The 15,782-nt window shown below is 35.4% G+C and overlaps 2 protein-coding genes across 20 annotated transcripts in view; both read right to left on the bottom strand.

Annotated features, from left to right (window-relative positions):
* Positions 1–268: 268 nt before the first annotated feature.
* Positions 269–3,281, bottom strand: LOC111424927 (sorting nexin 17). Its single transcript, XM_023058649.2, has 4 exons — positions 3,086–3,281; positions 2,808–3,000; positions 2,034–2,752; positions 269–1,983 (listed from the first exon to the last, which is right to left on the bottom strand). The coding sequence occupies exons 1-4, from the start codon at positions 3,143–3,145 to the stop codon at positions 1,549–1,551; spliced, it is 1,407 nt and encodes a 468-aa protein (XP_022914417.1). The 5' UTR covers positions 3,146–3,281; the 3' UTR covers positions 269–1,548.
* A 3,449-nt stretch (positions 3,282–6,730) lies between these two features.
* The window catches only part of LOC111424928 (projectin protein bent), a 62,183-nt gene continuing 53,131 nt past the window's right edge, over positions 6,731–15,782 (bottom strand). For all 19 annotated transcript variants that reach the window (XM_071198420.1, XM_071198428.1, XM_071198418.1 and 16 more), the window contains 6 exons: positions 14,267–15,724; positions 13,523–14,213; positions 12,453–13,465; positions 11,757–12,395; positions 11,397–11,699; positions 6,731–7,945 (listed from right to left, as the gene is read on the bottom strand). In XM_071198420.1, coding sequence (XP_071054521.1) covers positions 7,317–7,945; positions 11,397–11,699; positions 11,757–12,395; positions 12,453–13,465; positions 13,523–14,213; positions 14,267–15,724 — 4,733 coding nt within the window. In that variant the 3' untranslated portion in view covers positions 6,731–7,316. The remainder of the gene's footprint in view (positions 7,946–11,396; positions 11,700–11,756; positions 12,396–12,452; positions 13,466–13,522; positions 14,214–14,266; positions 15,725–15,782) is intronic.

Below are 15,782 nucleotides of genomic sequence, written 5' to 3'. Positions count from 1 at the left end.
GAAAATAAAAAATATGAGTTTTTGATAAAAAAAAGTGATGGTTTGAATGCATAGACTTTTAGTGACTATTGCGGCAGTCAACGTGTTAAGCATCATGATGTGATATGTATGTTAAATTAAAGCTATAATAATATTATTAAAATTTCCAAGAAAAAATTATTAAAGAAGAAATTATCAAATTTATAAATCAAGAGACAACTAGAACCTACGGATATAAAGAGGATAGATAGATTATGATGATGACGATACAGCAAAAAATAATAATTACTTCTTGTTTATACGTTTATTATATAGATTTACAATTGTAATGATTTTTCACTTAAATATAAAAAATTGAATACAAAATTGGAGGAGTAACTCATTTTGTTATATTTATTTTTTTGTTATACTATAAAATATAAAATAAGAGTTATAAAACGTTAAAAATAATTATAAATATGTAGTGTAGTTACATTAATATAGACAGCAATATACAAATACAGTACTCAAAAAATCATGCATCAAAACATAGATAAATGTGTAAAGATTTCGACACATATTTTTCTGTTAACTGCAGATAGAAGAAGAAAAGTTACAAATATAGATATGTATATACATTTAAGAAGTTCCGGTTATATCCATAAATCCACTAATTAAACATTGGAATGATTACGATATGTAACACACACTTATAATTATTGCGTAAAATGGAAATTTTAAGAAACAAAAAATATTTCAAAAAATCATTTGTCGGTATATAAAAAACCAAAATTATATCACATTCACATTTCGCTCTCTCGTAATTTGGAAATTATTTTATTTACAATAAAAATTCGAAACAAAAAATTTTAGGCTTAGTACATTTTTGAGTGATTACATTTAACACGATTACATTTTTATCTTAATAAAGTTGCTCACTTTATTAAAAAAGGTGCATACGAGATTAATATCTTTTTTGAGTAAGTTTTTTTTATTTTTATCATTGAGCATTATTTTAAAATATAGATTTTTTTCAATCGGGATACTTTTAAGAATATATTTGAATAGGATATGAGCAAATTCAGGTACAGAGACATCTTACACGTTTAATCTAAAATAATTAATAGAAAAAATGGGGTGAAATATTAATTTTTTTTATATAAAAATAACAAGCCTTTTAGTTTTCTTTGTTATGAGTAGGATAATTAGTACCTTCATTATTCTATACCCCTATTTTTTTTTTTTAATACAGGAACGTTAAATACTCGTCTCATTGATTGACTGATTTAATACTGGTTGCCGATTAAAACTTTTTCTATTTAAATTCTTTAAGGCACCTATTTTTTTTACCATTCCCATTGTTATTTTAACGAATTTTATAATTGACGAAGAAGCGTCACGTTATACCAAGGGAATAATTATTTAATACCACGATTCCTGTCAGGTTTTTGGCACAGCAGGATAAAAAAATTAGGATTAAAAAAATATAAACATTGTATGCCCAATAAAATAAATTTCCGCCAAATTTAGTATTTTATTTTATTGAACATACATCGAATCACAGTAAAAATTTTTCAGTAAAAATTTTGCTTACAAATCATCATCTCCAATCCCCTCAAACGCATGATTCTCAACAAACTCTTTACCTGTTTTAAAAGAAACGCTCGAAAATTTCTCTTGCAATTTTTTTATTGAAAAAGTATTACTTTCTGATGATTTTGTTTCCTCAGAAACGGCGTCCGTGTTCACATCCGGATCGTCCAGCGATATCGTATGACTGGAACCGTCCCGTTTCATATACGACCAAGGACCTTTGCAAGAATAAATCGATTTTCGCCTAATCCCTTTCTTTTTTAATAACAACTCGTCGACCACAGACTGCAAACAAACAGACATTAATATGGATTGAGGTGAAGATATGGTTATCCATTTTAATTCTTCTTTAGCCATTAAATATTCAAAGGATAACTCTACTTCTGGTCCTATTGACACCATACTGCTATTCGATGGCATATTTGGTTTATTCTAAAAAACGCATTATAAATTTTTTTTTTTTTTATTATTTTAATATTTACATGCATTGCTGTGATTCTCCAGCACCTCATTCGAGTAACTTTAAAACTTCCTTCGCCCATAACATGGCCAATAAGTCTTAAATTTAATTCCTCCCCTCCAATGGCGACTAAAGCTTTAGTTTGAGGTTTGGGATAATCGCAAAAACAAACGTTAAACTGCGTATAACCATAATACTTTAAAGTTCTAGCAAGTTCTAAATATTCTAGTTTAGCTAATCGAGCTTGAAAATGCGCGAGTTGATTTTTAATGTCAGAATTGGTTAAAATCCATCCGCGCTCGACATCAGAAACTGTTTGAGTATAAAGTAAATTTAAAGCAACCGGGTTGTTCATTAATTCCAAGTCATATTTGCTATCCCAGTAACTTTTCCTGATGACTAATCGATTAGATTCCCTAATGGACTTGCAAGATATATAAGGAGATTCAAATTCTTGTAGTTTACGTAAAATTGTGATATCACCACCATTCTCTTCTTTGCGGATAACATACAATGCAAAATATGATGTGAATTCAGGCGGGAGATTTATGTGTTTGCATGCTTTTAATAAAACTTGTTCTGTACGATCAGTGGAAAGGATATTTAATGAAATTTGATAATTATTCATGGTGTAAATGTCCAGTTTTAATTCATGTCGTTTTTCGCAAGTTGTTTCTTGTTGAGCAGAAAGCAAGAAACCCACCAATAATTCGCATGATACTAATTTTGGATCTTGGCCAACTAAAAAAATAAAATATTAAAAAAACTAAATACAATAAATTTTCTTACATCATACTAATTTGAATATATTTTTCCAATAAAGCCCTCCTTTCCTCAAGTTGTCCATCAGTTAAGGGTAACAATTTCTTGGGTGGAAAATGTGGTAAGCGGTCCCCTCCGAATTCTTTTTTCAACTGCTCATTCAAGTTGTGTAACTGCCTATAACGGACGGTACAATGAAAAACGCCGTTGATATGTATATTATAACCCTAAAAAAATAAGACTTTGTTCATATTTTCGATCGCAAACTTGATTTTTAGAAAACAGATGTAAAAGCGAAAGGAAATTGTTTACCATGTAGGTGGATCCATTTCCGTCGTTCAACTCTTGCGTGTCAGGAATCGAAAAATGCATCCTGATATCAAACTATGCGATTTGACTCGTTTCGGATCGATGGGGACGGCGAACCATAACACTTACAACGCTCACAGAAAAATTCTTAAAAAATGTAATCTTATTAATGGAATTGCCAAAGTGACATTTACTCACATTATCAGGGTGAACAACAATCACTTTTTAGACATAAAACAAAATAACCCTAGAATTATTAAGGTAATTAATACACAGATGGCGTAATAATGATAATTTAATTACTTGGTCGACTCCAAAATAACTAATTAATTCTCAATTAGTGAGTAGTTGAAAAAAAAACATGATATTAATTAAGATTTAAATGATTAATTCGTACGAACTTCAAGTAACTGGACAATTTGGGTTGCCTATACCAGTGTTTTTCAACCTTTTTCATGACACGACCCCCCTAGTATCAAAAAATATTTCGCGACCCTCCGACCCTTTGTTTTATGTATGTTAAAAATATTTAATCCATACAAAAATTTTAGGCGTTTGCGTTATTAGGATTCGGATATAAATATATAATTAAGTACGTAAAAAATTTAAATCGAATACGTGGCCAATTGATAACTAACAAACAAATACAATTCTTTGTATTTTAAACTAAAATTAGAACTAACACTAGAAACTTTCGGGTTTTGCCGTGCGTCTTTTAATAAAAGGTTTGACGTTTCGGATGCCATGTTGCAACCTTCTTCAGAAACTGGTTCGAAGTGACGAGATCAAAAATCGGTAACTATATATAAGTCGGAAAAACTAATTAATAATCAGTTAACGCTAATTACAAGCTAATTAATAACTAATTGCGTCGCGTCCGGTGTGAGGCGGGAAGAGGTCTTCGTGTTCACCACCATCTTCGATGTTCTGCTAAGCTCCCAGCCATCCTCTCTGTTAACGTTATTTTTATGTCGGTAGATCTCTATGACTTCTCTTGTCAGTCTTTGGTAGTATCTGTTGTCCCTAGCCAGCACCTTTGTTTGTTCGAAGTCTATTCGGTGCCCCTCTGCATGGCAATGTTCCGCAACCGCCGACTGCTGGATCTTCTTCAGCCTTACATCCCTCTCATGCTCCTTGATGCGGCACTCGACGTTGCGTCCAGTTTGGCCAACATAAACCTTCCCACAACTACACGATAGTCGATAGACTCCCGCTCCTTTTAATGGAGTTAGTTTGTCTTTGGCTATCGGGAGTGTGTTCCGAATTTTGCTGATCGTGCCGTACCGCACTACGATGTCGTTCTTCTTGAGGTGCCTAGCAATTCGTTCCGTTACACCTGAAACATAGGGAAGACAGATAAATCCAAGTGGTGTTGTACTTACCGTGTCCTCTTTCTGCTTTCGCTGCTTGATGGCCTGGTTGATGTCCCTCGAAGTGTATCCATTCTTCTGCAGCACGCCTCGTAGAAAGTGTTGCTCCTTCTTCAAGTTCTCTCCTTCACATAGTCTCGCTGCTCGCTGAAATAATGTACGGATCACGGACCTCTTCTGTTGGGGATGATGATGTGAACATGCCTGTAAATACCTGTTGGTATGGGTCTTCTTTCGGTATACACCAAGTTCTATATCTCCATTTGTCGTCCTGATGACCAACACATCTAGGAAAGGTAGTTTTTTGGCAGTTTCTGTTTCCATGGTGAACTTAATCATAGGATGTTGAGAGTTCAAGTGATCCAAGAACTCTTGGAGCCGTTTTTGACCATGTTGCCATATCACAAACGTGTCATCCACATATCGGAGCCATAGTTTTGGTTTCCACTGGCTCTTCTTCAAAGCGTCCTCTTCGAATAATTCCATGTAGAAATTAGCTATAACTGGCGATACTGGAGATCCCATGGCTGCCCCTTCGAACTGCTCGTAAAATTCTCCCTTCCAGCTGAAATACGTCGACGATAAGCAATACTCCACCAGATCTGGCACGTATCCTGGTAAACCCTCCGGAATGAGTTTTCGGGGAAGACCCTCTACAGCATCCTTAACTGGTACCCTAGTAAAAAGGGATTCCACATCGAAACTTACCAACATATCCCCAGCATCCAGCTTTACACCTTTTACCGATTCCACAAAATGTGTAGAATCCCTGACATACGATTCCGTGTTACCTGTGAAGGGGGACAGAATCTTTGCAAGATGTTTAGCCAGCTGGTATGTTGGGGAGTTGATGGCGCTGACGATAGGGCGGAGGGGGACGTCTGGTTTGTGAATCTTCGGTAGTCCGTAGATTCTTGGTGGTACCGGCGCCTGCACAAACAAACATTTCTGCTGTTCTGCTGGAATTCCTGTAGATTTTATCAGTTCCTTCATTTTTCTAACGATTTTGTCTGTGGGGTCCCTCTTGATCTTCCTGTAGGTGGCTGGGTCCAGTAAGTTCATCATTTTGTCGTCGTATTCTTTCCTGTCCATAACAACGGTGGCATTCCCCTTGTCTGCTGGTAACACGACGATTTCTGATTTTTCTTTTATAGATCGGAGTGCCTTCTTTTCACCAATTGTCAAGTTGGATTTTGGTGATTTTGCTGACTTCAATACTCTCGCAACTTCTTGTCGGATCTTTTCGGCTTTCAGTGCAGGCATCCCTCGAACAGCTGCTTCCACTTCGCAGATGATTTCCTCCTTTGGGACCTTCTTCGGGGCGATTGCGTAGTTCAATCCTTTGGCGAGCACAGTGGTTTCGTCTTTCGTTAGTGGGACATTCGATCTGTTAATGACGATTGTTTCTACTGGTAAACTATTACCTTTCTTCTTTTGCGACCGGCGTTCCAGAGATTCAAACTTCTTGATGTGTGTGTCACGGGTCTTCTGAAGTCAGTCTTCTCCGGATATACAATTGGAAAGTGAGAGGTGGAGTCGTAGTAACTTCTCACTTATTTTTTGTAGATCATTGAAGGTCTTGTGGATTCTTTCTCGTAGCAGTGCTTGCTCAAAAGCAAGCACTGCTGTGATCGATGATGTGATCTGCTGTGATCGACCGTACTCCGGAATCCATACTGGAACTAATTCAGCAAATTATTATCCTCTAAGTGACTTGTCAGTTGCCGGTGCAGAGCCATTTTGAACAACTTACCCATCACCGGTATTATTGATATGAGTCTATAATTACTTACGTCGTTATTATCTTCCTTTTTAAAAACCGGAACAACCCTGGAGATTTTCAGGCAGTCGGGAAAAATTGAGGCTTTAATACATCAGCGGATCATTCCATAATGAATGAAACTTTTCCAAAACTTTTCCTCTACAAAACTACCCAATGCCTGTACTATTGAGCTATGTTACATTTTATCTGGGACAGTGCAAGTACACATTAGTTTCGTAACTATGGTTACTGCATTCATATATTGCGACTTATGTGAAATTTCCGGTAGGTAGTTTATAAACGTTGTTAGATTTCAAAAATTTCGATTTCATTTTATGTTTTTAACAATTGTTTAATATAAATTAAATATTTTTACTCAAACAAAATGTGTTTTATTAAAAATAACGTAATTCTTATTAATACGGACCTGCTGTCATAAAATTTATGACATGCGCCCGCTTGTGTTATAAAACCGGGTGCGCCCGCTCGAAGGTTAAAATTTAATAAAATAAGATAAATTTTTAAATTCGTATATTTTTTACATAATATGATACAGAGTTCTGTTTGCTATGCATAAGCGACAATGCGAATATGAAAACATAATCGTATCCTGATAATTAATAATAATCAACGAAAAAACGATGGCGTAATGAAAATATGGCACAAGCACTTTCACACTAAAATTATTTTATAGTATAATCTTTTTTCATACAATTAGTAATAAGTGTGTCATGTGTCGTAATTTGCTCCAGTTCGCTAGAAAAATTAAGAATGCCAGAGAAAAAAAAAAAACAAATAAATAAAAAAGGTCGTTCGGATTAAACTTAAAGCTCTGGGGTTCGCACGAAAACACGACCGTTATCACGTTCGTTTTTAGATGGTAAAAAAGTTGAGGATGCTGGCGCGTGATAGCAGATGTGACTTTGGGTGCAAACCCCAAACCCATCGAGACGATATCAAAAAACACTTAAAATTATATTTTACACAACATATGATACATAAATACAAGTTCTTCGGAGCAATTCGTTCGTTTGGGATTTAGGCTTTTTTTTTTGTTTTATTTAAAAATATTTTTTTTTGGTTGGTTGTCGAAGTCAGAACTTTAGAGTTCACCCAATGGAACAACGTTGAGTGAGAAGGCCGCGAAGGTTTCACCTTTCTTTCCTATAGCTTTCGCTTGGTATTGACCGATGTCGTTATGGTCGCAGTTCAAAATTTGCAAGCTATAACGTTTTCCGTCAGCCGTGAACCTATATTTGGCGGTGTTTTCTTTGATTTGTTTGCCGTCTTTGAGCCAGTTGATTTGGAGGGGCTCGTCTTCCGTTTCAGTTTGGAAGGAGGCGGCCTCTCCGACCGAAATCGTTACCGACGTAGGGAATGTTTTGAACACTGGGCTCTTCGGTTGCTCTCCAGGCACGACTACGTTCAATGTACAACTGCTGAAGCTCTCTCCCGCATCGTTAAACGCTTCGCATGTGTAAGCTCCCGAATCTTCCGGGAATATTTCTCCAATTTCTAATTTGTAAATGTTTGCTTCGTTGGTGTATTTAAATTCTTTGCTTGGTTTTATCTCTTTGTTGTTATGCAACCAGATTACGTCGAATTTTTCCGCCCCAATTATACGGCAGGACAATGTTACTGGTTCTCCATCATTTACGAAAGCCGATTGAAGGTGGCTTACTATTTTAGGTGGTTTATCTTCACTGCTCTTTTTCTTTCCGTTTACCATTGCTAAAAAAATACATAATTAATTAATTAAAATAAAATGAAAAAACATACATTGTTGGAAATAATTCACGAGCACACCCTGTATAAAGGAAATTTTATGAATTTGTTGCTCTTTCAAGTTATTATAGGTAACACTTGGGAATCGGAGCATGCTATAAGAAATCTTTTATAACAAAAATTATTGCAAATTTTATTGTTAACAATATTGCTCTCTTGCACTTTTGCTCTTAGATACGTCAATATCGAGATAGATACGAAAATATGAAAATTTTATGAATTTGTTGCTCTTTTTATTAAAGGTAACACTTGGGAATCGGAGCATGCTATAAGAAATTTTTTAAAACAAAAATTGTTGCAAATATTATCGTTAACAATATTGCTCTCTTGCACTTTTGCTCTAAGATACGTCAATTTCGAGATAGATACGAAAATATGAAAATTTTATGAATTTGTTGTTCTTTCAAGTTATTAAAGGTAACACTTGGGAATCGGAGCTTGCTATAAGAAAACTTTTATGACAAAAATTGTTGCAAATTTTATTGTTAACAATATTGCTCTTTTGCACTTTTGCTCTTAGATACGTCAATATCGGGAAAAATACAAAATTATGAAAATTTGAAAAATTTGTTTATTTTTCAAGATATTAAAGGTAACACTTGGGAATCTCAGCATGCTATAAAAAAACTTTTATATCACAAGTTGTAGCAAATTGTATTGTTAACAATATTGCTCTCTTGCACTTTTGCTCTCAGATACGTCAATATCGAGATAGATACGAAAATATGAAAATTTTATGAATTTGTTGCTCTTTCAAGTTATTAAAGGTAACACTTGGGAATCGGAGCTTGCTATAAGAAAACTTTTATAACAAAAATTATTGCAAATTTTATTGATAACAATATTGCTCTCTTGCACTTTTGCTCTTAGATACGTCAATATCGAGATAGATACGAAAATATGAAAATTTCATGAATTTGTTGCTCTTTCAAGTTATTAGAGGTAACACTTGGGAATCGGTGCATGCTATAAGGAAACTTTTATAACAAAAATTGTTGCAAATTTTATTGTTAACAATATTGCTCTCTTGCACTTTTGCTCTTAGATACGTCAATATCGAGATAGATACGAAAATATGAAAATTTTATGAATTTGTTGCTCTTTCAAGTTATTAAAGGTAACACTTGGGAATCGGAGCGTGCTATAAGAAATTTTTTAAAACAAAAATTGTTGCAAATATTATTGTTAACAATATTGCTCTCTTGCACTTTTGCTCTTAGATACGTCAATATCGAGATATATACGAAAATATGAAAATTTTATGAATTTGTTGCTCTTTTTATTAAAAGTAACACTTGGGAATCGGAGCATGCTATAAGAAATTTTTTAAAACAAAAATTGTTGCAAATATTATTGTTAACAATATTGCTCTCTTGCACTTTTGCTCTTAGATACGTCAATATCGAGGTAGATACGAAAATATGAAAATTTTATGAATTTCTTGCTCTTCGAAGTTATTAAAGGTAACACTTGGGAATCGGAGCATGCTATAAGAAATCTTTTATAACAAAAATTATTGCAAATTTTATTGTTAACAATATTGCTCTCTTGCACTTTTGCTCTTAGATGCGTCAATTTCGGGATAGATACGAAAATATGAAAATTTTATGAATTTGTTGCTCTTTCAAGTTATTAAAGGTAACACTTGGGAATCGGAGCTTGCTATAAGAAAACTTTTATAACAAAAATTATTGCAAATTTTATTGATAACAATATTGCTCTCTTGCACTTTTGCTCTTAGATACGTCAATATCGAGATATATAAAAAAATATGAAAATTTTATGTATTTGTTGCTCTTTCAAGTTATTAAAGGTAACACTTGGGAATCGGAGCTTGCTATAAGAAATCTTTTATAACAAAAATTATTGCAAATTTTATTGTTAACAATATTGCTCTCTTGCACTTTTGCTCTCAGATACGTCAATATCGAGATAGATACGAAAATATGAAAATTTCATGAATTTGTTGCTCTTTCAAGTTATTAGAGGTAACACTTGGGAATCGGTGCATGCTATAAGAAAACTTTTATAACAAAAATTGTTGCAAATTTTATTGTTAACAATATTGCTCTCTTGCACTTTTGCTCTTAGATACGTCAATATCGAGATAGATACGAAAATATGAAAATTTTATGAATTTGTTGCTCTTTCAAGTTATTAAAGGTAACACTTGGGAATCGGAGCGTGCTATAAGAAATTTTTTAAAACAAAAATTGTTGCAAATATTATTGTTAACAATATTGCTCTCTTGCACTTTTGCTCTTAGATACGTCAATATCGAGATATATACGAAAATATGAAAATTTTATGAATTTGTTGCTCTTTTTATTAAAAGTAACACTTGGGAATCGGAGCATGCTATAAGAAATTTTTTAAAACAAAAATTGTTGCAAATATTATTGTTAACAATATTGCTCTCTTGCACTTTTGCTCTTAGATGCGTCAATTTCGAGATAGATACGAAAATATGAAAATTTTATGAATTTGTTGCTCTTTCAAGTTATTAAAGATAACACTTGAGAATCGGAGCTTGCTATAGGAAAACTTTTATAACAAAAATTATTGCAAATTTTATTGTTAACAATATTGCTCTCTTGCACTTTTGCTCTTAGATGCGTCAATTTCGAGATAGATACGAAAATATGAAAATTTTATGAATTTGTTGCTCTTTCAAGTTATTAAAGATAACACTTGAGAATCGGAGCTTGCTATAGGAAAACTTTCATAACAAAAATTGTTGCAAATTTTATTATTAGCAATATTGCTCTCTTGCACTTTTGCTCTCAGATACGTCAATATCGAGATAGATACGAAAATATGAAAATTTTATGAATTTGTTGCTCTTTCAAGTTATTAAAGGTAACACTTGGGAATCGGAGCTTGCTATAAGAATACTTTTATAACAAAAATTGTTGCAAATTTTATTGCTAACAATATTGCTCTCTTGCACTTTTGCTCTTAGGTACGTCAATATCGAGATAGATACGAAAATATGAAAATTTTATGAATTTGTTGCTTATTCAAGTTATTAAAGGTAACACTTGGGAATCGGAGCATGCTATAAGAAAACTTTTATTACAAAAATTGTAGCAAATTGTATTGTTAACAATATTGCTCTCTTGCACTTTTGCTCTTAGATACGTCAATATCGAGATAGATACGAAAATATGAAATTTACTTATTTTGATAAGTGGCACTCACTTCGAACCAGTTTCTGAAGAAGGTTACAAGAAGGTTATAAGAAGGTTATACAACATGGCAAACGTCAAACCTTTTCTTAAAAGACGCACGGCAAAACCCGAAAGTTTCTAGTGTTAGTTCTAGTTTTAGTTCAAATTATATAGGGTGCATTATATATGTGAATTATTTCCAACAGTGTAAATAAATTTTTACTTACGTTTAATTTTTAAAGTGCATTTAGTTTCTGTTGTTCCAACTGAATTAGTTGCCTTACAAACGTATTCACCTTCATCTTCGGGGTATACCTCGTTTATATGTAACTTGGCCATGCCATTTTTGTATTTCAAATCGACTACGTCTGATGAACTCAGCGGTTTTCCACTTTTAGTCCATGTGACTTGGGGTTCGGGATCTCCAACAACTGAACATGTCAAGGTCAAACTTTCACCATCATTTACGGTCAAGTCTTTTAATTCTCTTGAAAAACTTGGGGCGCACATTGTGGAATCATCTGGTGGCACTAAAAAAAAGGAATTTATTAATTTATTATTTTTTTTTTTTAATTTTTGATACGTACATGCTAATTCTTTAGTGGCACTTCTAGATCTGTTAGGGCTTCCGGTTGAATCTAACCTTCCATATTTCTTCGGCGATTTCTTGTCTCCATCAACGTTTAAACTTGCTAATTTTGAGCTTGCTTGTTGGGGAACGCTGGGTGTTGTAATTTGCTTTTTGATGGTAACCGGAATAGGTGCGGGTTTAATCGGTTGTTCGATGTATTTTCTATCACCAGAGTACAACAATTTATGCGCCAATTCGGATTGTGCGGCGGTGCTGCTTTCGCCTTCAACAATAACCACGCAGGATGTTTCATCTTGGCCGTGAATGTTAGTTGCTACACAACTATATTTTCCGGAATCGCCTGGTCTGCATCCGACTATTTCCATGGTTACTACTCCGTCCGATGACGACATGGAATATTCGTATTTACTCAATTCGCGCTTATCTTTGTACCATTTTACGGTTGGGAACGGTTTTCCGCTCAAACAACAAAGCAATTTGCAAGTGTCGCGTTCTTGCATGACACGTGGGCGTAATAAGAATGTAAATGATGGGGCACATTCTTGTTCTTCTTGCCAGAAAGTGTATGGAAGAGGTTCGCGTCTACGCACTGGTTGCGTTTCTGGTCTATATTCCGGAACAACGGTTGGTACAGCTAAAAATATAATACATTATTATGACAATATTATTATATTTTAATTCAAATACTCACGTTGAACATTTAAGAATACCACTTCTTCTCTAGATCCATAATGATTTTCTGCTCTAATAATGTATTCACCACGATCAGATAATTTAGCTCTATTAATAACGAAATAATAGTCATCTCCAACGTAACGTTTCATATATTTAACGCTTTGTCTTAATTCAACGTTATTGTGATACCAACTAAGAGTGGGTTGAGCGCATCCAATAACTCTGCAATAAAATTTGACGCTCTGTCCTTCGTAGCAGAACGCGCTTTGCGGTTTAATAACAAATCTAGGAGCGGCTTGTCTGCGATCGAAGAATGAATCGTGTATTCTATATTTCTCCATAAGTAATTTCCGTAATGATGAGTATTCAGATAATCTGCCGATTGGCAAAATATATTTATCCCAATTTTCGTATTTAGCGCGGATTTGATCGCGGATGCGGAGATATCTGGTTTGTTCGATTTCTTTAGTTTTGCTGCTGTGGTCTCCGGCTAACCAAGCATGTACTAAGCATTCTTGGGCTGTAAGGCGTTTTTCTTTGTTCTTGACGAGTAATCTTCGGATGAAATCTTTGCCTTCTTCGGATACATTACCAAAAGCTTCTTCATCAAAGTCCCAATCGCAAGCTTTAACATTTTTAAGTGTTTCAATGTCGTTTTCGCCGGCAAACGGCGAGAGGCCGCTTAATAAGACGTAAGCCAAAACACCGACGGCCCACATATCTGTGTAAAAGCCCACGGGTTCGCGTTCTACGATTTCGGGAGCTGCGAATTCTGCAGTTCCAGTTGAAATTTTAACAACTTCGTTTGGATCGAGTTTGGTTGCTAAACCAAAGTCGATTAATTTGATGTTGGTACTCTTCTTTGTTTGGCACATGATGTTTTCGGGTTTGATATCGAGATGAATGATGTTTTTCTCGTGCATGTGTTTGATGCCTTCACAAATTTGTCTCATGTAATTAATAACTTCGGCTTCGGACATTTGGTATCCTTCGGCGGTGATTCTCTCAAAGAGTTCTCCACCGGATAAGCTAAAACTTACGTGGTTAGTATTTTAATTTAAAGTTGAGCACACCATTAATACTTACAATTCGTATATGAGAACCATTTCGTCGTCGTCTTCAAACGCATCGTGAAGGTTGATTAGTTTGGGATGATGTAGTTGATTCATTATATCGATTTCTTTGCGGATAAGCTCTTTTTCCATCGCGTGAGATACCGGGATGAATTTAGCTGCGAAGATATTTCCAGTTTTGCGTTCTCTGCATCGGTGAACTACGCCAAAGGCGCCGGTTCCGATTTCTTCCAAGATATCGTAATCATCATAAACACTCCTCGTTTTGATATCAACTGGTTGAGGGACATATTTAGAGTAAATATCGAATACGTATTGATCGTAGTCTCTAATTGGTTCTTTATGAGACTCCCTAATCTTTTTGCCGGTCTCATCAACTTCGTATTTCCTCTTTTGTTCTTTCTTTTTGCCGGTGTCTTTCGTGGAAACTAACGTGCTAACTTCCGACGGATCGGAACGTCCGTAAATGTTCTCGGCGTATATTCTAAATTCGTATTGATGACCTGGAGCTAATCCGCTAACGGCCATTGTGGTGAATCTTGTGTTGCCAACTCTTATCCATGTGTTTAATGGGTGTTCGCGTCTTTCAACCAAGTAATTTGTAATGTTGCTACCACCATCCCAAACTGGAGCTTTCCAAGATAAAGCCAATGAATCAGTACCGATGCTATCAACAGCTGGGAATCTTGGAGGATCAGGACGATCTAAAATGTTTTATAATAAATAAATTTTTTTATAAAAAACACCAAAATCTTACCGCTAATTTGGATTTTGATGATCGCGGAATCTTGTCCGAGATCATTTTCGGCTGTAATTCTATAGGGTCCACTATCTAACTTGCTTCCATCGCGAATTGTAAGAATAGCGTGACGATCTTTAACTTCAACATGGTAATGACCACCGGATTCGATCGTGTCTCCTTCTCTAACCCACGTTATCCTAGGCTTAGGATGCCCAGTGAACGGAATTTTAATAACAACATTTTCACCCTTATCAAAGAAGGCGGTATCTCTGAATCTTGGCGGAATGTTTAATTTGGCCGGTGTCATAATAACAAGTTCTGCACGTGTTGATTTAACTCCACCTTTATTAACCGCTCTGCAAACGTATTCATCTGCGTCTTCGCCGTAGATGTCGTTAACGTTGAGGTGGTGGACATCTCCTTCACTATAAATTTGGTATTTGGATCCGCTGACGATTTCTCGAGCACCTTTATACCAAGTGATGGTGGGTTTCGGTACGCCGGTGATGGTACATTCGAATTTAGCGTTGTGATTTTGAATACAATTTGCGTTTTTAAGTGGTTTGATAATTTCTGGTGGTGTGGCGCAAAGTGGATCTTTGATTTTAACGGAAGACGAAGCTTGAGATGGTTCGGAAATTCCCGCGATGTTCTGCGCGAACACTCTAAATTCATATTGGCGGTCTTCTATTAGATTTGAAATATTGATTTGGGTGGGTAAACAAATCGCAACGTTCACTCTCTGCCAAGCGTTGCTTCCAACTTCGCGCTTATCGATCCAATAACCTTGGATTCTAGCACCACCATCCGACTCCGGTTTGGTCCATTCTAAATTGACGAAATCACCACCAACTTCGGTAACTTTAGGTACACCAGGTGGTGATGGTGGGTCGTAAGGTGCTTTAGCCTTTATCGGGTTGACACCTTCAAGTGGAGGTCCCATTCCGTTATCATTCACTGCCATTACTCTAAATAGATATTCTTGACCTTCAGCCAAACCTTGGACGGTAAACGTTGTGTCTCTGCAACTTGAATTGATGGTTATCCAGTGAGTTCCACTGATATCTTTGCGTTCAATAACGTAATGGGTAACGCGTAATCCTCCGTCGTAACTCGGGGGTCTCCAAGATAAGGTGCAAGTATGTTTGGTGATGTCGGTTGTTTCTAATGGGCCGTTTGGCGGTCCGGGAAGGCCGGTTATGTAAACTGTGAATGAACCCGACGCGCTTCCGCTATCATTTTTAACCGTCAAATTGTATAATCCCGCGTCTTCTTTTGTTATACCCTTAATAAAGATTATTATGTAATCATCGAAGACGGTGTATTTAATATGAGCTGATTCTTCAATTACGGTGCCGCTCTTTGTTAAGATCACATCTAATGGTTGATCTCCTGAGTAGTAAATCTTAATCTTGGTGTTATCACCTTCTGGTAAGTATAAATCACCAGGTATGCGATCGATTCTTGGAGGCGCTAAAATTAAAAAAAATTAATTATATATTTAATAATCCTAATTATACTCTTGGAAATA

The sequence above is a fragment of the Onthophagus taurus genome, chromosome 8, assembly GCF_036711975.1.
Source record: "Onthophagus taurus isolate NC chromosome 8, IU_Otau_3.0, whole genome shotgun sequence".
NCBI classification, from domain to species: Eukaryota; Metazoa; Arthropoda; class Insecta; order Coleoptera; family Scarabaeidae; genus Onthophagus; species Onthophagus taurus.
This window is presented reverse-complemented; position numbering and strand designations above follow the sequence as displayed.